The sequence below is a fragment of the Amblyomma americanum genome, chromosome 10 (assembly GCF_052857255.1).
Source record: "Amblyomma americanum isolate KBUSLIRL-KWMA chromosome 10, ASM5285725v1, whole genome shotgun sequence".
NCBI lineage: Eukaryota > Metazoa > Arthropoda > Arachnida > Ixodida > Ixodidae > Amblyomma > Amblyomma americanum.
Window position 1 is genome coordinate 27,977,581 of NC_135506.1, and position 27,592 is coordinate 28,005,172.

General features: G+C 47.2%; 1 protein-coding gene across 1 annotated transcript in view; it reads right to left on the reverse strand.

Moving 5' to 3' along the window:
- The window catches only part of LOC144108096 (calcium-activated chloride channel regulator 3A-1-like), a 181,069-nt gene that overhangs the window by 56,748 nt on the left and 96,729 nt on the right, over window positions 1-27,592 (reverse strand). The window contains exons 6-11 of the mRNA XM_077641377.1: window positions 24,234-24,404; window positions 23,535-23,662; window positions 10,900-11,014; window positions 8,047-8,271; window positions 5,322-5,621; window positions 750-968 (exon numbers count right to left, since the gene is read on the reverse strand). Of these exons, the coding sequence (XP_077497503.1) occupies window positions 750-968; window positions 5,322-5,621; window positions 8,047-8,271; window positions 10,900-11,014; window positions 23,535-23,662; window positions 24,234-24,404 (1,158 nt within the window). The remainder of the gene's footprint in view (window positions 1-749; window positions 969-5,321; window positions 5,622-8,046; window positions 8,272-10,899; window positions 11,015-23,534; window positions 23,663-24,233; window positions 24,405-27,592) is intronic.

Consider the following 27,592-nt stretch of genomic DNA (forward strand, 5'->3'; position numbering starts at 1 on the left):
TGAAGAGTCACTAAGGGAGGTGTCACTTCTAGCCGCATCTGTGTTACGACGCTTCTCGAGTCTTGCGGCGCGTTCTTCTGGCGTCTCTTGAGCGCGTTGTCTCTTGCTCGCTTCGTTCTGTCGTTGTTGAGTCTCTTTCGCGCTCTCCATAACGACTACAATATGCACGCCGTTTAGCTAAACGTTGTTCCCGGTCTTCATGCGTTTCTTCCGCACGCCGCCGCTTCTTAGCTGCAGCACATCGTTGCAGCTTCACCTTATACACATCATCCGACATACCGTGGAGAATTCGCTGGGACGACTGCGACGAGCCGATTAGGGGGGCCGCTTTTCCACAGCTGGTATGACGTCACACAGGTCACGCTAAAGGTAAATTCTGGATTCTCCGGGACGACGGCCAAGAGCGGAAACCTCGAGCAGTATTGCTTTCGCAATAAAAAAACGTTGACGCAACGGATGTCTCGAGTACGCCACAATTAATACGGCCATTTTCTGCTGCAATATATCTGCATGTTTTGCTGGAAGGATGCATGCCTGTCCCGCCGCACGTGATTAGACGACAGGCACTGCCGGGTGCGCCAATCGGAATGCTGGGACCATCCGCCTTGCTTGCACGCGCCAAAGTGATCCTACAACACATTTTCGCCCCACGTCCGCCTGGAGGCCGAGAACGGGCGGCCCGCTCGCCAAGCGGACCTGGCGGAAGCCGCTCAAAAACGATCGTACGACGGCCCTAAGCAGGCTCTTACCATTGCCGTACTCGGTATAGTGATGGTTATTTCTTTCCCTTTAGTCGTTTTCTGACAACCCTGGCACGGCTGATTCTCGGGGTCGATAAGGCTGGCATCGATTCGCAACTGTTCGGGGTGGTTTTGACTCACGTACACCACCGTCGAGTTACCAACTGTGGCATCCACATGGAACTTCGTTTCAAGCTCGTCCGTGAATTTTTCATCGGCAGCCAGCAGCTGTTACGGGAAAAGAAAGTTGCGAAGAATTAAATGAATGCAGTCAGTCTCAGCAGTGAAACTAGAACTCACGCATGACTGAAAAAAAACAAAGGAAAAGAAGATGCAGCGAAGATTTCGCTGCATTTCTTACAGGCAGATACGACAAAACCGTCTGTTAGAAGCTTAGATAAGATTCGTTCCTCGCGCCAGCTGAGAGAACAAAAAACTTTGAAAGGATTGGCTTCGTCTTTATCACCATGCTGGACCTCCTTTGCTTCGTAACCGCCAAATTTCTTTAAGGTCTTCGACATGTATAGCTGCAACAGGCGTTTGTTAAGGAACATGATACAGTCGAGCACTGAAAATTTGTGGCTGTGCAAGCCTCTACCAAGAAATTCTTAATTTCGCTAACGTTTCATCATCATCATCATCATCAACCATGTTCTTTGCCAGCTGCATCAACCCTTTGCCTGCAAACTTGTTAATCACATCCACCCACCTAACCTTCTGCCGCCCCTGCTACGCTTACTTTCCCTTGGAATCCACTCTGTTACCCGTAAGGGCCGGCCGTTATCTTGCCTTCGCAGTATATGCCCTGCCCAAGACCATTTCTTCCTCTTGATTTTGACTAAGATATCACTAACACGCGTTTGTTCCCTCACCCACTGTGCCCGCTTCCGGTCCCTTAACGTTACACCTATCATTTTCCTTTCCATGGCTCACTGTGCTGTCCTTAAGCTGAACGCCTTTCGTTAGCCTCCACGTTTCTGCCCCGTAGGCGAGTAGAGGTAATATACAGCTGCTGTACATTTTTATCTTGAGGGATATTGGTAACCTGCTATTCATGATCCGAGAGAACCCGCCATATGCGCTCCACCCAATTCTTATCTTTCTAGTTATTTCCCTCTAATGATCCGGATCAGCTGTCACTACATGCCTTAAGTGGATGCATTTCTTTACCACTTACACCACCTCGTGGCCAATTGTGAACTGCTGTATCCTTGATAGACTGTTGAACATCACTTTGGTTTTCTGAATGTTAATTTTTAGACCCACTGTACTGCTCTGTCTGTCTAACTCATTGATCATGATTTTCAGTTCATTTCCAGAGTGACTCAGCAAGATAATCTCATCAGCGAATCGCAGATGATTTAGGCGTTCTACATTAATTCTTATCTCCAACTGTTCCCAATTCAGGCCTAGGAATACCTTCTGTAAACAGGCGGTGAGCAGCATTACCGAGATCATGTCTCCTTGCTTGACGCGCTTCCTTTTTGTAATTTTATTGCTGACTTTATGGAGGACTATGGTTGCTGTACAGTTCCTATGTATATCTTCCAGTATTTTGACACAAGGCACATCTACACCCTGATTCCACAATGCCTGTATGGCTGCTGGGGTTTCGACTGAGTCAAATGCTTTCTAATAGTCAATGAAGGCTATATATTGGGGCTGGTTATATTCTGCGCAATTCGCTATCATCTGATAGTGTGAATATGATCTATTGTGGAATATCCTTTACGAAAGCATGCCTGACCATTTGGTTAATAAAAGTCTAAGGTTGCCTTGAGTCTATTAGCGATTACCTTAGTAAATACCTAGTAGGCAACGGACAGTAAACTGATCGGTCTGTAATTTTTCAAGTCTTTGGCATCTCCTTTTTTAAGAATTAAGATTATATTTGCGTTCTTCCAAGCTTCTGGTACGGTTGAAGTCATAAGTCATTGCGTATACAGGGTGGCTAGTTTTTCTAGCAGAATCTCCCCTCTGTTTTTCAACAGATCTGCTGTTACCTGATCCTCATCAGCTGCTTTTCTCCTTGCATTGCTCCTAAGGCTTTCTTTATTTCCTCTTTCGCTACTGGCGCAATGACGCATTGTGGTGATCTACTGTCTCTAGCATCAACGTTCTGATTACACTGTCTACTGTATAGATTGGTGTAGAACTCTTCGGCTACTTCAACTATCTTATCCATACTGCCAATGACATTGCCCTCCTTTTCTCTTAACGCATACATCTGGCTTTTACCTATGATAGTTTCCTCTTCACCGCTTTTAGGCTACCTCCGGTCTTTAGTGCGTGACCGATTCTCTCCGTATTAAACTTCCTGATGTCGGCTACCTTGCGCTTATTTATTAACTTCGATAGCTCTGCTAGTTCTATTCTGTCTGTAGGGTTAGACGCCCTCTTGTTTTGCCGTTTCTTAATCATACCTTTTGTCTCCTGAGATAGCTTGCCGGTATCGAACCACCCTACCACTTACTTCTACTGCGCACTTCGTAATGATAGCTGTCAGATCATCGTTCATTGTATTAAGATTGAGATCGCCTTCCTCAGTTAAAGCTGAATATCTGTTCTGCAGCGATATCCTGAATTCCTCAATTTCCTTTCTTACCGCTAGCTTATTAATGGACTAACTCGGCACTAGCTTCTTCCGTTCCCTCTTCGAGTTTAAGCTATTTTGAGAGCTTACCATTTATGGTCGCTACAACGCACCTTTCTGAGACCTCCACATACTGCACGATACCAGCGTGAGCGCATAGTATGAACTCAATTTCATTTTTAGTCTCACTATAGGGCTCTTATAGGTCCACTTCCTGTTCTCTCGCTTGCGGAAGAACGTATTCATGATGTGTAAATTATTTCTATCTGCGAACTCTATTCATAGCTCTCCCCTGCTATTCCTAGAACCTATCCCATAGTCGCCTACTGCCTGGCCGCCAGCTTGCTTCTTGTTCTGTGTTCATTGCAGATTCCACGTCTTCATAGAAGCATTCAACAGTCTAGTCATCGTGACTAGATGTAGGCGCGTAGGCCTGCGCCACCTTCAGCTTGTACCTCTTATTAAACCAAATTACGATAGCTGCCACCCTTTCGTTAATACTAAAGAACTCCTCTATGTTGGCAGCTATATACTGATTAATGAGGAATCCCACAGCTAGTTATCGTCTATCCGCTAATCCGCCATAGCACAGTATGTGCCCGTCTTTTAGTACTGTATACGCCTCACCTGTCCTCCTAACTTCACTGAGCTCTATGACATCTGATTTAATGCCTGTTAGTTCCTCAAACAACACTGCTAGGCTAGCCTCACTAGATAAGGTTCTAGCGTAAAATGTTGCCAGCTTCAGATTTCAATTGCGGCCTGTCCGGAGCGAGAGATTATTAGTACCCTCCACTACAAAAGACGAAAAAATAATTAATCTCTTCACAAAGATCTTATATTATTTGACGGTCCATGGGCATAAAAAGAGGAAACTAGTAAGGCAGAATAAGAAGGAGCAAATTGTGGAAAACAAATACAGTGAGCCACCTACATTGCTTATCTAAACACCCAAGCCAGAGCAAATAGCCTAATTGGTGTCGTGGACGCCTCGTGTAATTCCTAAGCTCTAGGCAACGAAAATTGTTGCTGTGCATCAAAAGCGCCCCAAGTACTAAAACACTTCAGCGCATCAATCTGCGGCCGTTCTGGCTACGCCTGTATGGCCTTGCGAGGCATACCGATCCTTGCTGCAGCTCTATCAGACGATAATTATAGTATAGTGAGCACTGCCACTGCTACCGCACGACGTTAGTGCGAACTCAGGCGGTTCGATGGCGCCACGTTTCCGCACGTGGCACAGGGGCGACCGCGGATGCGCACTGGAGACAGTAAGTGGTGAAGGCGGCGCCCTGTGTGCTTCGTTGCGCACAGAGGCACGTGATGCAACTCTGTGCATGTTCAAGCTGCATTGAATGGAATATATGGCTATTTCGATTGCTCAACAATTACGAGTTAGATCCTGATTTTTGTTCTTAAAGCATAAAAGGGCTAATATTGTGTCGCTTCGGCTTTTGTGTGCCCGATCCTTCTTGTCAACTCATCCGCGTCTACCCGGATTCGGAAAGCCCAAAAAAGGGCCAGCGTCCCTTATACACCTTGCGCTTGAATATATTGGCTTCGATGAGAGCTCGGATGAACAATACACGTCTAAGGTGCTATAGGCAAACAGCAGCAGCCATTTATTTGAAGCCCTAGCTGAGAGCTTCGTAGTATACACAGGCCCCTGCGTGAGCTCTCCTAAAGGAAATGCAAGAGGATGTATGCCCTATAACTTAAAGGGTTGCCCTATAGTTGATGAAGTGCAAGGGTTTACCGCGGAAAAGCTTTTGCAGTTGCATTTTTACAGGTACGTGATACCTTTGATCTCGTTTTAAGATCTAGGCAGAAGAAAAAATAAATTAGCTTTTTGTGGACATGAGCGAAATGTTCCCATATACACTAAGGGAACATTTACACATTTCCCGTATACACATACGGGAGCCGCTACACAGGTCCCAACTGCTGAGACCACGATAAAACTGTACCGGCCATCTTATGGAGCGTACCGTGTAGGTTCGAGCAATGTGGTCGGCCTGTGTCGTGGTTGAAGAAACGAAGGCTCTTTCGAGTTCGAGTCGCACATTTCCCCGGAGGTCGCTGATGGCGAACGCCTTTCCGCGCGTCAGTGTGGGGACAACCTCGAGCATGCTGGCGGCCTGGTCCCCCAGCGCCATGGTGCTGACGACCGCCTTGGACGCGACGATCTCTGGCACCATGTGTGCGATGAACGGGGCTCTATTCTCTTCCCCGTCAGTCAAGAGTGCGATGAAAGCGCCTTCTGGCGTTTCAGTACCGCTTCTTAGGAGCTGAAAATAAACAATAATCGGTGAATAACTTGCCAAAACTTTCTTTGACTGACGCCACCTGGTGTTGCTATGGTAAAAAGCGGAGTTCTGCAGCATTGCTTTTTATAGATGCTGTGCTAACGCTTGTGCTTAACTGGGTTGCTTTTTGTTAACTCGTTTTGATCTGACAGGTTTTTGTACATGTGGAGCTCATATGGCTCTCAGCAATATGCAATATCTTTTCACGCGTACTTCATCAATGCCTTGCTAATTTTGCTAAGATACACAATTTAAGAATCCTATATTACTAGTTCAAGTAAATGGTTTACGCAACTGCGGCAATATACGATTCGTCTAAGCACTGAGCAGGCAGTCTATTGCATTATAGCACTTTTTGTTCCAGGCGACTGCCGCAACCGCTTGAGGGCGCAATGAATTTGTTCACTGAAAACCCCCCCCCAAAAATGGGGGCAGTGCACTTGTTCCATAGAAAACTACTCGCTTGGTGGCGGTGGAGGCGCTTGTTTCCCCTTGCATCCATCTCGTGTATATCTTACACCGCTAGTTGCATCATGCCTGGGTACCCGACGTTTTGCACTGCTGTCATACAGTCCGCATGCCCGATCCCGGAGTTGGTATACAGCGTGTTCAAAATAGATTTTACTGATTAAAAAAAAATGTGAAACGCCGTACGCTAATGCCGCTTTTGCACATTGGTAATGCGGCCAGGCGGACCCCAGTTGGGGTAATAACTGTCCCCGTAAATTCAGTCATTAACTAAAATTCATTAATCAACTTTTCATTGGCTATTTATTAAATTAGCGTGCATGCTTATATTGAGAACTTAGAGGCACTTGCTTTGAGAGCTATTCCATTCCGTACAGTTTTAGTAACGCGCCTGTTTCCTGAGATATGCACGTCTAAAATTTCGTCCCAGATCGTCTAATTACTCATGTGAGACAGCGCCACTCAGCGTGAAGGACAAAAGCGGGCAGCGAGCGGCGACCCGCATGACTTTTCGTTCTGGACCAGCGTTTTCCTTCTTGGCGATCGAAACCGATGAACCACTGTTGAGTCAGCGATGAGGCAGAGTTATTTCTTTAAGCGATCGGATCTTCAGCCGGTAGTGAGACGCGATGCCGCTCGCTGACCACTCCTGCAAGACGGCGTGCCATACGCAATAGGCGCGTCACACGAGGGAGGTGCTTCACGCTGAGAGCCGCCGTCTCCCATGCGTAATTAGACGAAATGGGACGAAATTTTAGACGTGCGCATCACAGGACACAGGCGCGTGACTAAAATCGTACAAAATTGAATAGCCCTCGAAAGGGACTGCCTCCAAGTTCCCAATATACACATGCACGCTAACTTCAGCCCATAAATAGTTAAGAGCGGCATTAGCGTACGATGTTTCACATATTAAAAAAACAGTAAAATCTAACTTTGAACACGCTGTAGAATACTATACCCATACACGTATACATGAAGTTGCCGGCTCGGAGACACGGCCACTCTAGCTTGTTCCCTTCTCCACCGGCGACGGCAATCATGGCCAATCGAATTCGAACCGAAGACCCTAAACCTGATCGCGATGCAAAGTATCCTACCCTCAGCCGGGTATCCGCCCGCTCATCCGTGGGTACTGTGATTATTGCTTTTATACGCTTGAGTTCAATTGCAATCATATTTCTACCCTCCCATAAATTACACAATTGTCGTAGCGTCACGCGTGGCGTCATCATTGGGTTAATAATACCGCAAACTAGACAGCACCAATCACTTGATCTATCCTCAGGGCTACGACGAGTGACCAATGCTCAGTCATTTGTTGCGTCTTATGATCATGGCACGACGAGTGGTCATGGCTCGGTGCATAGCTTCGTCGCGGCGTCCGGTCACGAGAGCCACGAGGTATCAGTGCGGTCATTCCGTGTGTCCTGCGCTCACCTAATTCACTAATTCCCAAGGACTTCCGCCAAATAAGACAAAGCAGAAAACAGGGACCAGTTGTTGCAAGAAATATGGGCGCCTTTATATGAACTAACCGCTCTTCCACCATATCAACTACATTCGATGCATGTAACTGTATGCAAGGAAAGATGATATCCTTTCTCGGCGACGTAATAATGCACGTGATGCTACGCAGACTCTTAATTGCATTATGAACAGATTTCAACCAAACATTCAAAGCAATGCTTTTGAAGGAAAATAAAAAAAATGATTGAGAAAGAGATAGGAAAGATGGCCTTTAGTCAGTGCATTCTCCTGGCCACATCCGATCCTGGGGACTCCATCGTCGTAGAGCCGGACATACAAGTAATGATAATACCCTGCCACGGCCATGTAATCACGCAGGTCATGCAGGGTTGCGATACTTAATGGCGTTCTAAGTACAACCTGAGAAGACAAAAGAACATACACACGCAAAATAAAAATAAGAACCTGCCCCGAGAGCCGTTTCGAGACCGCATCCGATGCAGGTGGCTCCGGAAGCTTCAAAATTCTTGATAGCATTCACGAACTCTTGCTTGGTGTTCACATTTACAGTCTTCAGCGTGTGGACCACCGTGGATACGGAGCTGAATGTAACGATGGCAAGTCTTCGGGAGCCATCCGTGATGTCTGCTATGTACCGCTCTGTCGCTTCTTTCAAAAAGTCGATGCGGCTTCCCTGCGATGTGCGAAAAGTTTTCCTGAAAACTTTTGGCAAACGAGACCTCATCACATAACATCGTGTAGCTCACGGCAATTTTTCCACATAATTTAGTGTGCTTTTTGTTTGTCTAAGAGACTCTAACAGATAGCCGCAAGTGGTTCTGTGAATATTATTTTCTGTTAGAGTAACTAAACGGAACATTTTTATTTCAGCAAAGCGGAAATTTGGGCGAGTTGGTAAGTGTTCATTTTCGCTCTCAGCGCAACACGAACGGGACACAAGACGAAGGACTAGCACAAACAGCGCCTGTTTGTGCTAGTCCTTCGTCTTGTGTCCCGTTCGTGTTGCGCTGAGAGCGAAAATGAACATTTTTATTTTTCAACTTCGGTTCATATTAGATAACATTAGTTCGAAATATATAGCTTAATTTACGCTGCATTTTCAAGAATGGGAAAAATACGGCGACTGCCATATGCAAAACACAAATTTTTTTGTTGCGTGACAGGTTTTCGGTATGTGCTGAAGACATTAACAAACGTAAGCCTCATGTGCAAACACTTAGCAGCCGAACAGTGGATATGACGTCATAGGTAGAGCGGATATTAAGTAGAGCTGATATTTAGTAAGTCGTAAAAGAGCTCCAATACAATCGCTCGGCCCATATAATCGCTAGCCTCTTCCAGCTGTCGGAATGAAATGGAGTGAACTCACAGCTATTACACAGTTTTACTCACACGTACCAAAAAGGCTTTGCATTCGTAGAGCTCTTAAGGGTTAGCAGCGCGCAACCACAGAATGCAACGGGCCTGCGTGAGTCTCATGGACGTAGGCGAGATTCTGCAGCATATGTGTGTGCCTTGCGCACGAAGGGAGCTCTGCGGGATGATGTTGCACGTTCTCCAACAAGTAACAGTGCCAAATGCAAGACTACCGCTAGAACGCACTGATAGGGTGCGGTCGGCAGCTCCGTGTCCTCATATTCAAAACTTGCCGAATTAGCTTCGTTGCGACGCGTAAAGAAATGCAAACCCGCCGAGGCAGGCACGCGAGATGCAGTTGCGATGGACGGACATTGCAGTGTGCTTTTAAGAAATGAAATAGTGCTCAGCGCCCGCACTGTTCGCCACCGCACGGACCTGCTGCTCTGCTGGCCCAAGCGCATCGTTGGAGGACTTTGAGCGTCCGTTGGAGGTTGAGGCACTTGCAAGACACGCTGCATGAAGGCGTACGCGGGAGAGAGCCTCGGCACCAACAACGAATTAGGCGCAGAATGGCACCAAGAAATGATTACACGAGTCACCTCAAGCATAGCGGACCTTTGATCGGCACAAAAGCTGCATTTTTTTTTGGAAGCTCAAGCACCTCGGCTGGCTTGGCTTAAATACTCGCCTTGGATGACATTAGCCACTGCAGCGGCCATACTAGGCGAGACACAGCCAGAAATTCTAGACAAAAGCATTTTTGAGCTAAAAACCTTTGATAAATGCCATTTTTTCATAAAATTTAATTTCGCAATAACAATAAATGTACCCTACGATTACCCAACGGCAGTCTTACATTGTTGTAGCGATAGCTACATTACGGTAGCATTTCGAGCCTTCAGCGTGGCGGCGCCGCCACGCTGTCACGTGGTTGGTCACGAGGTGCGGAGCGGCTGCCGGCGGCCCGTAGCCGTTGCTGATCACATGGTTCGTCACGTAACCAGCCACGTGGTGCGGAGCAGGAGCAGCTGCTGCGGCCGGCGGCACGGCGCGCCGGCAAAACCGAGCTGCCACAGCTGTGCGCATGCGCCTTGCCAAGTGGGACGAAGATGACGAAGGAACGCCCAGCGAAACGGAGCAGCGAAAGACTGACTTTGCAATTCAACTGAGCAAGTTCCACTCGGCCAGCTGTTGCTATCGCGTCACTAAAGGTTTAACCAGAGGTAAACCAACGGCGATTTTTTTCTATTAACGTTTTTTCTATCGTCCAAAGCGTTCCCCATTGGTTTTCTATGGCAGTCGATGGAAACACTTTGAAAGAAAGATTGTGCTACCTATTTGAAGTATGGACCGTTACCTCCGATATTTCCATAACAGTATTATTACAAGTTTCCAATTTTCAAAATCTTTGCCCCAAAAAGTTGGACTTTGATGACACAGAGAAGCATACGCGAGAAGTACCAATTCAGTGCAATACGCCCACATGGCCGCGTTCGGTGTGCCTCACGTATGGTTAACTAAACGCGTCTTAGAGGACGTGCGCATAGCGCCCGTAAAGTCGTCACGTTTCCGGCGGTGAAGTCTCTACGAACGATTGCTAAACTGTACTATACTGTGATTCTTCATGGTATTGTGTGAAACCGTCTACTTCTGATGAACGTAACCGCCGTCTGCGTGGCGGAATCGAAGCGCAACTAAATTATACTTAGTCGTAAATCCTTTGTCAAGCGCAGCCTAATTTCACATCTCAGTGCATGACTACGGCTTTACGTGCTATTCCGAAGAAAGAACCCGGTACGAAAAATTTGCTTTGCAACGGTTCACTGAAATTATAAGCGAACTGAATGCTTACAGGGGGAGCTGTGGACGCACTGTCTTCGTTACAAGGGCGCCATGCATCTTTTGACACCCACGCAAATGACCGCCAAAAGATTTTGCTCACCTCCATGCTTGTTGAAGTGTCCAGCACCAGCACCACGCGCTCCGGGAGGTCTTTGTCCCTTTGTACTTCGTCGAAAGTCATCTCAATTCGCTTGGACATGTCTGGCCTTGGGAGGCTGGAATAAGAAAACAATTTGCATTCGTTCGTTCCTTCGTTCGCTAGCTCACTAGGTCATTCTATAATTTGCACAGATTCGGTATTCGTTAACCTAGAAAGAATAACAACAGCCGCAAAATTTGGGCAGGCATGTTTAATAGAAATAGGTTATCATAGCCATTGAACTCGCGTCTGGATTGGTACTTTCTTTCACACGTATTGCAGCCGTTTTTTAAATCTCCATGAATATCAATGACAAATCTGAAGGTACCAGCAATGGGCTACAAAACAAGTGGCGCCAAATAACTAAATTTGTTTTAATATCATCGAGAAATTTTCAAAATATTTAAACGAACACATATTAAGAAAAAATATTCTTCGAACAAACATTCGCGCACGCCGCTCGATTGTGCAGTTGGAGAAGAATACTTTACTACTTGATCTCGTCACATTAAAACCTACAACTTCACTCAGCTACCTCACTGAGATTTCACATTCTATCCGCTCTCTTAATGGCGCTCACAGCAGTTGGACCAATCAGACTGCCGCGTGCGCCACACATGAACACGTGTGGCCGTTCAGATCTTGAAAGTACACGCTCATCCAGCGAGAGTCCATTCGGGGGAGCGTTGAAGTAAAACGTTGAGTTAGAAGAGATGTGCCCTCGCCGGCTACCCTGACCCACAGAATAGCGTCGAAGTTAAGGCGCTAAGTGCCGCCAATTGGCACCGAAGTGGCACAATGCGAAGCAACAGCGCCTACAGCAGATACACAGAGTGGGCGGCACCAATGCGCTGCGAACGCCGAGTAAGAAGGGCGCCCAGAACAGACGCCCGCGAAACCAGAGTCGGCATCAGTCAGAACAAAATCACTGTGGGGTCGATGCCTACTATACACAGCACAGAACAAGTGGGGGGTTTACTGCAACGTGTGCGAAAAACATGCGTTTACGTCGGGCCTCACATGTGTACACGAACGGCACCAAACCGTACTCTTAATTACTTCGTGTTCAAAGTGAGTTGCGTCTTGAGGTCATGACTATAGCTCTCACGCTTCATAGACAAACAGCATATTGGTTTCTGCAACATTTGTATATTGCTCCGGCATGTGCATTCAACAAGCCTGCCTACCTGGGAGTCAAAAACATCTTGGGCAAAAGCAATACCTCACGAGGGCTAACCGGCTCCTCAAGTTTGTGTGAGGCTTGACCCTGAAGGTGACCTTGGCAAAGATATCATACAAAGACCCAATGGGTAAATAAAATGACAATGCCGCGACCGTGTTTCGAACCCGCGGCCATTGCGCGAGCGCACTATGCTATCGACGCCGCCGATGACGCCTCGCGTCAAACTGCAACACACTCTCGCGCTTCTTCTTCTTCTCTTTCGTAAACATGGCACATACCCACGCTGGGGGATTGGCCAAGGTTCTGTAGATAATCCCAATGAGGTATTTGCGCGGGGAAAAAAAGGCGTGAGAAGACTAAATCAACATAAATATTGAAACAGTCAAATGAATTAAAGAAATATGAATTACCAGGAATAGAATCAAGCATTTTTGGACATGGGACAAAATCTTGTATACAGCTAAAAAGGTAATCGATCAGTTGCCCTTATGTAATCATGAAGGTAGCCGCAGACACTGCTTAACAGGAATAACTTTACGCTCGTACCGAACTAAAGAAAAACCGGAAAAGACGGAGGGATTCCTAACGTCGGAAGAGGGACCTCCAAATACCGTTTTCTCTAAACTGCGAACTGCCGGCAAGAGAGGAGAAAAAGATCTATTGTTTCAACTTGCCCACATGATACGCAAAGGGTTGTCGCAGCGAACCCACATCTGCATAAGTACAAATTTAACTGAGGGATTCTGCATCGCAGAAGTGTCATTGACACCTCACAAAGTCATGATTTGCATCACCGGATATTACATGGGAACTTTAAGCGGCTAAAATCCACTGTATTGAGCAATGGATTACTCAGGTTGGCTGAAATATGTTGGAAGTGCTGGAAACGTGAAGTTTCTAACAGAATTAGGTGAGGGACGAGATAGATTACAGGAGCGCAAAGAGCTGACCTTGCCAGTAAATCAGCCACCTCATTAAAATAGACGCCCGAATGCCCAGGTACCCATACAAAGCGGATCTCACGCACTATGCGCGGAACAAAAAACCTAAGCGAACGATTCAATAAAGATTGTACGGAATTTTGGAGAGAGACAAGAACTGAAAGGCAGTCTGCAAGAATAAGAACCCGTGCTACATGCCTAGGTAGTTTGAGAAAAGCCAAACCAATGGCCAGAAACTCTGCGAAGAATTTAGGAGTATAATTTTGGATACGAACGGAATAGCTCCAAGCCAGCACCTGCTAATATATCCCAACCGCCGCCTTCTCACAGCTGCCGGAGGCATCAGTGGAGATAACAGTATGAAGAGAAAAATTCGGTAGGTGTTCTGAAAGGAGACCATTTAGGATATTTGCGGGCATATGTTTCGCATGGGACGGGAAAATATGGTCAGAATAGAAGACGGGGTCCGCCTGCATATCTGAAACTTGTTGCAAGGAGATCAGATGAACCTGAAGCGGGGCTAACAGATTCAGCGTGAACCTAACTTGCGGAAGCTGATAGCGTGGCCAATGATTAGTGAAAAACAGGTGTGGTTCGAATAGAAAAATGGGACCCCGGGGGCCTGGTCAAAGGACCTGAGGAAAGTGCGCAGTGTTATAAGTTGGAAGCGGGAAAAGAGATCAGGGATACGAGCTTCCAGATAAAGGACAGCGTTTGAAACAGATTTTGGGAGCCCGAGGCATAGCTTAGGGCACGCCTTTCCAGTAAAGCTAATGGTTGCAGCTTGTTTGCACTACCAGAGAACAAAACACAACCAAATTTCAGAATCGGTCTCATATAAGCCTTATAGAGAAACAGTAACGTGTCACGACTCATGCCAAACTTTTTATTGCCAACTCGTGACAACCGGCCCAGAGCACGTTCCCCTTTAATAACATTATTCTTAATATGGTGTCGCCAGTCCAAGCTTTGATCATAAGTAACGCCTAGGTATTTAACCGACTCCACCTGCGGAATTGGAGTGGAGCGGTATACTAGCGAAATGTTCAAGGAGTGTCGGGCGGAAATGCCAGCACGCCACATTTGCTGACATTAAGTGATAAATGAATTTGGTTCAACCAGACTTCAATAGCTGTCAGGTATGCCTGCAAACACTCGTATAGTGCATGAACATCATTAGCTGATGCGAAAAAAGCGATGTCATCTGCCTATACACAAACTGCAATGTTTGGATGAATGGGTATGTCCCGAACCAATATGTTGAAAAGCAGTGGAGACAAAACAGATCCTTGCGGCACACCTCTTGATTGAACATAGACATTAAAACAGAAAGATCCGTCTGTACAGAAGAAAAATCTATCTCTTAAAAATTCACAAATCCAAATATAGATGTAGTGCGGTGGATGTAGCTGAGCAAGATTGTTAATAAGGACCGTGTGTTCAACGCTGTCATAGGCTTTAGCAACATGAAGTGTCACCAAGGCCGCAACTTCTCTCTTGCGCATTGAGAGCCGTATTCGGCTCTCGAGATCCACATGCGCGGACCATATGGAACAACCGCGACGGAAGCCAATCTGTGCGGAGCTGAGGCCGTTAACGTGATGAACATGCTCTGTGAGGCGACTGTGTACTACTCTTTCTATTAGCTTTACTAAATTTGAGGTTAAATCAATCCTCCGCATATTGTCTAAATGAAATCCACTCTCTGCATCTTTCAAAAGTAAAAATATTTTCGCAATTATCCAACTGTAAGGAATCCAAGAGTTTTTCAATGATGCATTTACAATAACATTTACAGTAACCCCATCAGAGCCCGGGGCAGCAGACTGCATCAAGGAAACAATTGGGAGGAGTTCCGACACGTCCACCTCGGGATAGTACAAGCTGGGGGTGTGAGTGTGCAAAGGTTCCGTTTTCTGCACTTGGAAACGTAAAGCCAGCCCCTGAGCGATACGTTCAAGGTGTTGCTTAGCTTCCTGCGGAGACAATACCATTGACTTTATGCGGTTGGAGGCCGGAGAGTTGTTATTCTGCGCCATGAATCTATATAGAGCCTTCTTATTCTGAGGTTTAGAGAGATATGTGTTTAAATTTTGATTATAATCCTCCTTTGCTTTTTTAACAGTTATTTTGAAAGATGCAGAGTAGAACTTATGATTTCTCCAATTAGCTGGGCTCTGATTATAGGAAATGCTTTTCCATGCTACTTTTCTAAGGCGATAAGCTTTCTAACACTCCTCCGCCCACCAAGGAGACGGCTGTCTGGCAGGGGCAGTAGCGCACACAGAGAATACAGAGCTCTCAGCAGCATCTTGCAGAAAGGAAATTGTCCGCTGAACTCTATCTGCTCGACCTCAGCTTACTATGGAGGGAAGCGAGGCAGATATCAATTTTTTATACGTAATGTGATTTACAAATTTCATCGTTGCACCTCCTTTTCTGATAGGAGAAGACATAAGAGTAAAGGTTATTGGAAACTGGTCATTAGATTTGCCGAAAGTCTACTGTTGACCATGCAGATATTCCAACCCCACGAGATGCTAATGTTAAATCTATGACTGAACGAGAAACTCCACGCATAAAGGTTACTGGTCCAGAATTGCAGCAGCGCACTGCATTCATAGACGTCCATGACCAGAGAAACTGGCCGCAGGAGTCAGAGCGACTACCCCAGACACTGTGGTGCGAATTGAAATCAACTGCGATGTCTGTGTTGTTTGACCCGCTCAGTAAGGTAGCCAAACAGTCTGTCCAGTGAACACCTACAGGAAAGTAGACGTTAGCAATAATTTGTGGCGGACTGTTGAAGGGAGATTTTAACCGCCAACAACTCACAGTCAGCGAGCATAACTTCCTGCGAGATTGATGCCCGGTGACATATTTTTGTAGAGATCATAGTTATTAACCCACCACCCTGTCATTAATGCGGTCTACCCTGAAAACACGGAATTTTTTCATTGAAAATGATTTAAGTGGAGAGAGCTACGCTTTTTGCAAAATCACAATATCTGGATTATGTTTATGAACAAGTATTTCAATATCCGTGAGAGAAGAAAGTACGGAACGACAATTCCATTGCAGAACTCTTAGACCCGCCATGATTATTGACTGATGAAAGAGGCAGCAACAGCCTCCTTAAGCACGTCAGTCTGGGGGATTAGTTTGGGGGGTCCTTTCTTTGCATTTATTTGCGGAACAGCTGACTTCGAGGGTGAGGAAGACGCTCGACGCTTCTGGGAAGGACAGAGCACTTCAACATCCGTGCTACAGATATCTACGTGAGAGACACTGCCAGCAGCGCTGTTGGCAGACGGGACTTGGAATGCGTCAGGAGGCGACATGGAGTCACTCTTACTAGCAGCACAATTTAGGAGCGATGCAGGCGTCGCCGCCGAAACAGATGATTGAGAAGGCAGAGACAGGCCTGCAACAAGTTGAGATAAAGCCTCGGTGAAGATGCACAACATTCGCTCGAACACCACAGAAAGAGCCTGTTCTACTGAGGACACTATCGAAGTAGTCAAACTTGACTCTATATCTGCAACAGAGCTTCGCGCACGGCTGGTATATGTATTATTCTTCCGATCCAGAATTGCATACGCATCTGCTCTCGAGCATCGCTTCGCTTGAATTATATCTAGCAGGCTTTGTTCGTCAGCTCGCTTCGAGCAGTTAGCATCATCAGTTGAGTGGTTACACTTGCAGAGGCAACACTGGGGCTGATCAGAGGAGCAGCTGTCATACGAATGCCCTTCTCCAAAAACACGGCAGCGTGTCGCCGGTTTACACGCTTTACCACTGTGACCGAGCCGCCAAGAGTTGGTGCATTGAAGTGGACGGGGTTGCAGAGGATCCACACGATACACTATTGGCCACACCTTGAGCTCAGAAGGACAGGAGGAGTCAGCAAAAGTAGTTATAACTGGTTCTGTCGCTACACGCGCACCATTTAATTCTTTACTGCACCAGTAGACAGAAAGAACCCCAACACCTGCATCCTGAAACTCCTCCAATATTTCCTGTGGGGAAGATGCTGGGTCCACTCCACGAACAATACCTTTGGAGCGTGCGAGCTGTTCAGGGATGAATGCTTTCACCGCTAATGACTGAAAAATTTTGCACTGGAGCAGGTATCCGACCCAAGCAATGTCAGAGGACTTGAAAACAATGCCTCTACGGCCGAACGGTCGCACCTAAGAGATCTGTAGGTAGTGGGTAGTGAGAGACCTTAGCTCCTCCTGAAGAACTTTAGAGGTTTTCATCTTGATCCTTCTTTCACCGATCGGTACGACCGCCACAAGAATGACGTGAATTCCATTTTTACGAAAATTTTCTAGCGGAAAGCTTTGGGTGGGCAAGCTGGCAAACCAGATTGCCGACCCTCCACCCGGGGAGGTCAGCGACATACCTGAGCCAAACGCTCCCTCAAGTGCACTTTAACCGCGCCCACAGACTTAGCCTTACACCTGGCCAAATCCCCCACGCAAAACGGCCCCACCAGAGATGAGCACGCAGACACAACCAGGACACCACAGGCATCACAGGAAATAGCCGTTCAGCACCGTCCAGGTGGCTCGAAATCCGCTGTTCCGCTCTTCGACGACGGTTCTTTGTGGCGCGATGCTTCTTCCGTAAAAGTTATAAGAGGCGCTTCTTCGTGGTGTCTTCTTTCTTCTGGCTAACGTCCTTTCGCGCTTCTTCTTCTTCACCCCAGGTATATGGCACATACCCACACGGGGGGATTGGCCAAGGTGTAGTTGAATAAACAAAGAAGTTTCCATGGAAGATGACGACAAAATTGTAGCACCAATTGTGAATTTCGAAAAATCAATGAATAAAAACAACAGAACAATATCGACAGTTAAATAACAGACAGCATTTTGGTGAAAAGAGAAGAGCTCGTAGAACTATAAAAGAATTAGCACATCAACCTACCAGTTGCAATTATGTAATCGTGTAGAAACCCACAAATAGAACCCTATGCAAATCCCTTGGCGTTCGCACCAAACGATAATAATACTGGCAAAGATAAAGGGAGCCCTAACCTGGAGAGAGGGACCTCCAGGTAAATCTTTCTCTGAAGTGCGAACCTTGGGCAGTAGAGGAGAAAATGGTCTAAAGATTAAACTTTCCCACATGCGTCACATAGGTTCGTCGGTGTCAACCAACACCTGCATAGATATAAATTCAAACTTGAAATCCTGCACCGCAACCGCGTCATTGGTACCTCACACAGCCTGGATTTACACGAACGGACGTTCCAATTATAAGCTAAGTGCTGATAGTCAGTGGTATTTTGTAAGGGATCTCGTAACCTGGCTGATATATGTAGGAACCGCTGAAACCCGGAAATCGCCAGCAGGCTGAAATTCGGGACGGGATGTGTCACTGACCCGTCAAGAGCCGACCTTGCTAAGTAATCATGCAGCCACCTCATTTGAATGAATACCAGCATGACCAGGGACCCAGACAAAACGGACCACCTTCGAAGTGCATCGGACAAAAAATCGCAGGATACGGCGCAAAAAATCTTCTTGTGAAGTGTCCAGGGAGACTAATACCGACAATCAGCGAGAATAATAACATGAGACACATGGCATGAAATTTTGTGAAGGGCCATTCCAAGAGCCAAAAATTCCGCAAAGAATATAGGAATATAATCTGGGATGCGGACATAATAGCTCCATGCCAAATGCTGCGAAAAGGTGCCAACTGCAGCTTTTTGGCAGTTGACAGAGCATCGGTAGCAAGCACAATATGATGGGGGTATTCCTATATGTGATCCGAGAGAATACCGTTTAAAATGTTTGCGGGCATGGGTTTCGCATGAGATGGGAAGATGTGGTCGAAATGGAATTCCACTGCTGCCGGCGTGTCATCAACCCACTGCAAAGAACTGAGATCAACCTTTCACGCTGTGCGCAGCACATCGTCGTATTCACCGACTTCCACGAGTACAAGGGGGGGCGATCTTTGAAAAGGCAGTGCCGAAGACGTCTTTAGCTTTCACATCACCAAAGAAAACCTTGCCCTTGCTGCGGAATTAATGCAATATATTTGGGCATTTGAGCTACTAAAGCCGCTGCTGATTTCGAACAAATTTGGTCCGCTATCGATTTTCACTAGTGTCGCCAGCGTCGACCTTCAGGGATCAGGGAATGTCGCCTCAGTGGTTCGGCGCATCATGCGTGAGGAATCGATCTCTGAGCTGCAAGATGTCACATACAATCCCGCGTGGTACCCGGGCTCCCTGCTTCGGCCACATAAGGAGCAGCCCAACAACTGGCAATCGACGCGAGTATCAGGAGCCGCGCAACAGCTATGGGCAGGAGATAGGAGTCTCTCTTCCGAACCACGACTTCATCCTGGCCAGCTCCCACCAGGTGACCTGCCCGAGTCCATGCCTTCTGAAACACCTCGACGCCCAACTGCAGGGTATTTTCTGTCGGCGGTGCCTCCTGTCTACTCCCGCGATAAACGAGACGCGCTGGCTTTAGAATTGCAGCCGCAGCCGACACGTGTCCCGCTATTGTCCGCGCCGTCGATCTGTGCGTCCTTCCGATCGACGCCCTTCCGCTTCACTACGCCAGCCGCCTTTTCCCGACCGTGCCAAATCTCCCGCCTCCGAGCGCAGCAGCACAGTGCCTACACTGCGATCCGGCCGTTCCCTGCCACTCATCACCGTTCCACTCCTCGCCAAACGGAAACTAAAGCTGACACGACCGATGGAGGTAAGGTTCAAGGTCGGTCAACTTCGCCCATACCTCTTCCCAATCTCATGCTGCAGAAAAAAAGTGTCTGTTTGTGTGCGTGTGTGTGTGTGTGCGTGTGTATGTGTGTGTGTGTTTATTTATTTATTTATTTTATATGGGTTTAACGTCCCAATGCGACTCAGGCTATGAGAGACGCCGTAGTGGAGGGCTCCGGAAATTTCGACCACCTGGGGTTCTTTAACGTGCACTGACATCGCACAGTACACGGGCCTCTAGAATTTCGCCTCCATCGAAATTCGACCGCCGCGGCCGGGATCGAACCCGCGTATTTCGGGCCAGCAGCCGAGCGCCATAACCACTCAGCCACCGCGGCGGCCTGTGTGTGTGTGTGTGTGTGTGTGTGTGTGTGTGTGTGTGTGTGTGTGTGTGTGTGTGTGTGTGTGTGTGTGTGTGTGTGTGTGTGTGCGTGTGCGTGTGCGTGTGCGTGTGCGTGTGCGTGTGCGTGTGCGTGTGTGTGTGTGTGTGTGTGTGTGTGTGCGTGTGCGTGTGCGTGTGTGTGAACAATGATAGAAGAATTGCTTTGGTAGACACTGGTGCCGCTGTGTCTGTGATGATACGTTCGTGTATACATCGTCTTGGGAAAAAGTTGTTTGCTTGGAACCGAGCCACCACTTTGCCGGCTTAAGGGGTGAAAATTTACTCCCTGTCAGGCTTTGCACTGCGTCTGTAGCACTAAGTAGTGAAAGTTTCAGGACAGATTTTATTGTTTTCGAATGACAACGGATGATAAAATCCTGGGCATTGACATTCTGACTACTCGTGGATCCGCACTAAACAATGGAGCCGGCGAAATTTACGCGCGACGACACTTGCTGTGTGCATTAGGCAAAGATTCGGCCCGGAGTCGAGAAGATTTGCATTTCCTCACGCAAGACGGGGCCTCCAGCTCAGACAGCTGCTTTCGTCCCCGTTAAATTTCCGGCATTCGAATGGGACCTTCCCACATATTTAACCGGAGATATCCAGATATCCGGCCAGAACACTCATGGACCAGCGCTCATTACCCCATCGTCTCATCTAACGTGGCTGCAAACCCTTCACCTCTTTCTACATTCAACCATTTTCTAAGCACATAGTCATCTACATTGCCACGCATTGCTGACGCTCTGGAGGGTCTTAAACAGGCCTTATAGTTATCGTCATTTGGTCACCGATCTGGCTGCTGGAAATTACCATATGTATCCAACCGAGAAAAAACAGCCTTTATGACCCGCATGGCTTCTTCGAATTCAACGTAATACCATTCGGCTTGTGTAATGCGCCTGCGACCTTGGAGCGTTTTGTGGATACGGTCCTCCGTGTACTGAAATGGGATATATGCATGCGTATTTGGATGACGTCGTTATTTTTGGCAAGACCTATCAAAAGCGCAGTGATGCGCCTCGCCGTCGTTCTCAACTACATCGGCAAGGCTGGACTGTTCCTAAATTCCCCAAAGTGTCACTTCAGAGAGCGGCAAACTCTCGTTCGTTGATTCCTTGTGGGTAGAGGACAATGCAGTCTGATGCACGGAAGCTTGCTGCAGTTCGGCATTTTGAAAAAAAACCACACAAACCCTGTCCAGTTTCCTCGTACTGTCGTCATATTTCCGGCACTTTTTTTGTGGTTTAGCATACCTTGCTCACCAGCTGACTTCTCTTCCAAAAAAGGATTCGCAGTTTGCGTGGACATCCGAATGTGATTCGCCTTTTAACCAGCTGAAAATTGCAGTCACTTCGGAACCCCTTTTGCACCACTTTGATCCCACCACTCCCATCGAGATCCACACTGATGCCAGTCGTGTTGCTCTCGGAGCGGTGTATGTCCATATTCACACTGGTGACGGAGACGTTACTGTGAATGCCAGTCGCATCCTATATTTTTATGGGTTTAAGACCCATAAACCCGAATGCTTCTGGCTCACTCAGCCATAAACTCAGGCTATGAGGGAGGCCGTAGTGAAGGGCACCGCAAATATCGACAACCTGGGCTTGCACGGACATTGCACAGAATACGGGCCTCTAGAATTTCGCCTCCATCTAAATTCAGCCGCCGCGGCGGCGATGGAAGCCGCGTCTTTCGGGCCAGCAGCCGAGTGCCTTAATCACTATGCCACCGCCGCGACACATCGCATGTTAATAAAGTCCGAAAGCGATTGCACTGCAGCTGAATTGGAATGCTTGGCTGTTGTGTTCGCTGTTCGGAAGTTCCACCCGCACCTGTATCGATGTGCATTTACGATCGTGACCGATCATCATTTTCTACGATGGCTCATAGGCCTGCGCGATCCGTCTGGCGAGTTGGGCTCTACGCCTGCAGGAATACGACTTTTATCTCGCCTACAAAAGTGGTTGACACCCCACTGATGCAGATTGCGTCTATCCGTTGCCACCTACATGAAGCTGGGAGGAGGACTTCGAGGCGTGCTTTTCTTCGGTCTCCCCACCTTTCCAAAATAGAGAAGCTTTTTAACGAGAGGGACTGATCTACCTCGCATTGCAGCATTTTCTTGTTGAGGCCCACACGACAGCACAGTCTACGCCGTTCACCCTTGAAGACGGATTCGTGGGTTCTCCCGTACAGTGCACAGACCTCGTGAATGCTTCTACTGGTCCAGCATGTATAAGAACGCTAAGCAATATGTCGCAAGCTGTCCCCAATGTCAACGTCTAAAGCCAAACAGAGCCCCACCTGCAGGCCTTCTGCCAGTCAAGCCAACACCGGCGCCTTTTTAAGAAAAAACTGGCGTCGACCTGATTGACCCCTTTCCCCAGTCTTCAGATGGACGTCGCTGGGCCTCTGTGTCTCTGTGTCGACTCTTTGACAAGATACGTGAAAACTGTAGCGCTTGTGTCAGCGAATGCAAGAGATGTCTTTTCTGCAGTACTTTCTTATCCTACGTCATGTTTCACCCAGTGCTATCATCGGCGTCAGTGGACGACAGTTTAATGCTGACGTCATGGAAGAGCTACTTCGTCGTTGCGGATCTAACTGCCGCCACTCCACGCCCTGCCAACCATAGACCAACGTGTTTACAGAGCGCACAAACAGCGCCCTCACTAACGTGGCGTCCGTGGAAGTGGCATGAGATTATCGAAACTGGGACGCCATGGTACCGTTCGTGACTTACTCATACAACGCAGCGAAGCATGAAGTCGCGGGATATTCTCCTTTCTGCCAGCTCCACGTCAGGATGCCACGCGCGTTTCTGGACACCATCTTTTCCTTCTCGTTTCACGAAAACATTTACACGCACTAGTTATTATATCGCGCTTAAGAAGCTCAGAGAATAGACCGCTTGCGCACTTTGTCTTGTCCACTCGAATAGGAAGAACGCCATGACGAGTTTCACCTTGCGGCTACGTCCCACTCAGGAGATTTCGTTTAGCGCTCGACACCATTGCGCAAGCTTTGTCTGTGCCATAAGTTTTTGCTTGTGTATTCTGGCCCTTTCGTCGCTGTGAGTCGCTTGAGCTATGTAAACTACGTAACTGCCAAAGTTACCGCCAACCATCGCCGTTTCAGCAAGAACCAAGTAGCCCATTTGGCTGGTCTGAAGCGCTGCCAACGGGGAAATTGTCACTCGCCACCTCGTTATCACAGAAGCCACGCGGCCACCGTGTGAGAACTCCGGCCGAGAACAACTCATACTGTTAACTACTTCGACAAGCCCCGGTGATATTAGTTCTGACCGGCATCCTCTAGTGCCACCCTACTCACTTCTTGAAGTCCTCGTGCTTGCTGATAACGTCCCAAGTGGGCCGTCTATTGCAGTACTCGTTCTGCTTGTTCGGGGCGAACGTGTTGTGGGAGCGGCGTCCGTGCATGCCTTCACAGAACTGGCTGACCTGCAACGGCGGAGAATGCGTTGATGCACAGCAGCGTGGGTTGCGATGTTTCAAAGAAGGAAAGGGGGGGGGGGGGGGGGGAGGTAGAAACTTTATGACCCCGATTTGCCAGCCAGCGGATGGGAAGTTATGTACCTCACCAAGAAGCGATAACCACTGCGAGAGATTTAAAGATGAACAGGAATGTAGGCAGGTTAACAAGGAGGGTGCTCTCGTCGGCTAACTTGCGCTGAGGAAGAGAGACAATAAGAAAATCACCGAAGACGTATTTTGACCCCAGGGGCTTAGTCACTGGTACACGAAATCGGGGGAAAATTCTGTCCGCTATCGAGAGCACAGCTTGTGTGGCACACTGTTTTTCGAACAAGACAAACTGCAACAAAGACGGCAGACCTATCGACTGGTACTAGCTTTATATTTTGACAGCATGATCACGATATAGGCGCCTTAGCCACCGCCCCCTTACTTATCTTTGCTTCAGACACTAAACCAGTTTTTGCAACCTCTAAGCTCCTTCAAACGGAGCGGATGATGTCGCACTTGGGCACCAGAGGAAGTGAATACTTCTTACTTTGTCGACGTAGGGCATGAACATGATGGAAGACTCGACGGGGTCTCTTGTCGGCTGCTGGATAGTAATGTTGCAATTGCCTAGAATGTTGCAGCGTGTGTCTATCGTGCATGGTTTTCCGTTGTTCACCATTTCTAAGACGATTCGACTTGAGCATGCATTCAGCACAACCTGAGAAAAGAATTCGCACGCACATATACGAAGTAATGAACGCATCTGATACGTCAACAATGCAGCGCAAATAAAAAAAAAAACATTGGTACTCTACTTTAATTTCTGCTGCTTACTAACCATCACTAAACACTGTGAAGATCAGCCGTTACTGAATTGTCTGGGTGAGAACCCTGGTCAAAGAAATAGCTCAACTGATTTGATTGCTGGGTCTGTTTATTTCTCCCCTCACCATTAAATCTGATATGTTTACCAGCAAACACAACTTCCAGAATTTAAGTGCAACAAGTACAGCACATGGCAAGGAGAATGACGGGTCATGCGCTACTTGCAACACATTTATTCACTTCAGAATCAGGTGCTGAAATAGCCTAGGGTGAGGGTGGGAAACGACAGGTGATAGCTCATGAGCATGATCTCGAAGGCTGCAAAAAAAAGGGGGGGGGGGGCAGGTGTATCAGCGGAAACAACGCATATCTAAAGACTTAAAATTTCTTACACATCATGATAGAGGCGATGCTGGCAAAAGCACTCCCACTATTTCTATTTGGTGAGCCTCTATCAGTTCACGCACGATTCTGTCTTTGCTCTTCTTAACAACGCTGGTTTCTTCTAGCCTTGGCTCACAGGCCTTCAGTAAATTCAAAGATGGTTCTTAGCGTTTCTTCGGAGGTGCACAGGACCTCTCCAAACGTGAATTCGACGGTGTTGAAGGAGCAGACGATGATTGATGCCAGATGATGAAGGCAAAGAGAAAATATATTTACACGAAGTACAAGGGCAAACTGCGTTACAAGTTGAGTCACACAGACAATCAAACTTAAAAGAAAAGATCTCACAACACCTTACTCATCGACCCGAGGTTAGAGTCTAGGTCTGTACAATTACGTGCCACTGCACGGAGCCTCTAGCTCAACTAGACAAGACCACTCTCCAATGACTTTACATGCAATTTTAAAGCTTTTGCAAAGAAAGAAGTTAGGGCGGTCATATTTCGAGGCCCGCCTTAAGCTTCGATAACCAATGGAGGTAGCCACAGCCCCTGAATGTTGGACCCAACTTCGAGCCCGGGGCTTGGCTAAAAAAAAAAGAAACACATACAGAAAACATTCTGAAATCCTCTCCCGGGGGGAGTTCTCGCCCTTATTGCTTGATGCTTTCCCCTTCCCTGCCGCACCCGCGCGTCGCCTCTCGAAGGTTGAAAAGTTTCTTTTCAGCTAATTGGCGGGACCTCTAATCCACTGGCTCGCCGCAGAAATGTCAGACGGCGGAGAACCGCGACGCTTCGGTGCCATCGAAAATGCAAGAAAAAGAAAAAAAGGGGCCCATCGCGGAATGCGAGGTGGTTCGCATTTTGCCGCAGTGGGAATGCTGCCTAAGACCAAGCGGCCCCACGTGCTCGTTGTGCGCGCCTCGCATGGTTTCTTGGCGGCAGGTGTCTTCGGCCGTCACAGTCGTGCTGTCAAGCAGCCAGTGCCTCCGCTTTTGCCGCTGCTAGCGGGGGTGGGGCACGCGGGTAGGGGGGGGGGGGGGGACCGTAAACCGGAGGCCCACAGTGACCACAAGCTAAAGGAAAAAAAAAATGTACGCGTTGATGAAGCGCGGCCTTACACCTTCTTTTGTGATTTCCCACATTACTTACAGTGAAGCGGCAGGTTTAAACCAGTTACGTTCTTCATTGACAGTATGTGCTCTCTCAAGCGATCATTAATACAACGGCCTGTTTGTACGATGTAAATTTTTCCACACGTCAGTGGGATGCTCTACACAACACCGACCGCACGCTCCACAAAAGGATTAGCATGTTTTGTTTCGAAAACTTATTATCGATTCCCGAGCCAGTCAATCGGCACATTGAAGCGAGTTTCCTGGGGGCACAAAAAAAAACGACAGGGACTTTATTCTTGACTGCAACATATTTCAGATTTTGTGCCACTTTATGGGTGTACGGAACTACCACTGGTATAATTCTCTTTCTTGAGAATTTATCTTTATCACACTTTTTTTCCTCCACGTTCATCTTTCATCGCTTGTTGCACTTGAATTCTGGAAGATTTTACTGTGCTGAATGACTTCCAGAAACGACTAAACTCGTTCCTGCCTTGATTGCTAATTATCGTCCCATATCAATAACTTCGACATGTTGCAAACTTGCTGAGCATATCATAGCTAACTACATAACTACATTTCTAAACGATAACAAGGTACTTACCCCCCATCAGCACGCGTTTCGAAAAGGCTTTTCCACTGTCACTCAGCTAACTTCTGTCATTCATACTTTTGCAAGTGTACTAAATAGCGCTGGTCAAATGGATGTTATTTTTTTAGACTTCAGCAAAGCCTTTGATGTTATTTCTCATGCCAAACTATTTTACAAACTTGAACTTATTGGTCTTCCTAATTTCATAATTCGTTGGATTTCCTCATACCTTTCACACCGCACACAATTTGTTTGTATTGATGATTGCTATTCAAACCACCTGGCGGTCACTTCAGGTGTCCCACAGGGAAGCGTCCTCGGACCTCTCCTCTTTTTGATATATATCAATGACATTACTAACGTTATAACTACCCCTGTTCAAATTAGATTATTTGCAGATGACTGCGTTTTATTTCACCAAATTACTTGCCAAGATGATCAAGTTTTACTAAACTCCAATCTTCAGAACATACATACATGGTGTAATAAATGGGACATGAAGCTAAATTTAGAGAAAACAGTATACATGACGATAACTAACAAAAAGGCTTCCTTCTCATTTCCTTACAATATTTCATCTCACCTTCTGACCGAAGTCAGCGAGTACAAGTATCTAGGAGTTACAATAACGAAAAACCTTAGCTGGAATAAAGAAACGTATGCTCCTCCGCCTTTCGTAAACTCTGCTTTCTTAGACATAAACTAAAACTTGCCCCACCTGAACATAAAAAATTGACCTACTTTTCAATAATAAGGCCATCACTAGAATATGCGTGCACCGTCTGGGATCCCTACACTAAACGTAACATCGAGGCCCTTGAAATGATTCAACGCAAAGCCGTCCGTTTTATTTTTTCAAAGTATCGTGTAGCTGACTCACCAACGACCCTCATGCAAACTCACGGTATTGAAACATTACAGCTGCGCCGGAAAATTCAAAGACTGAAACTACTTTTCTTACTAAAAAACCATAAACTGTCTATGAATG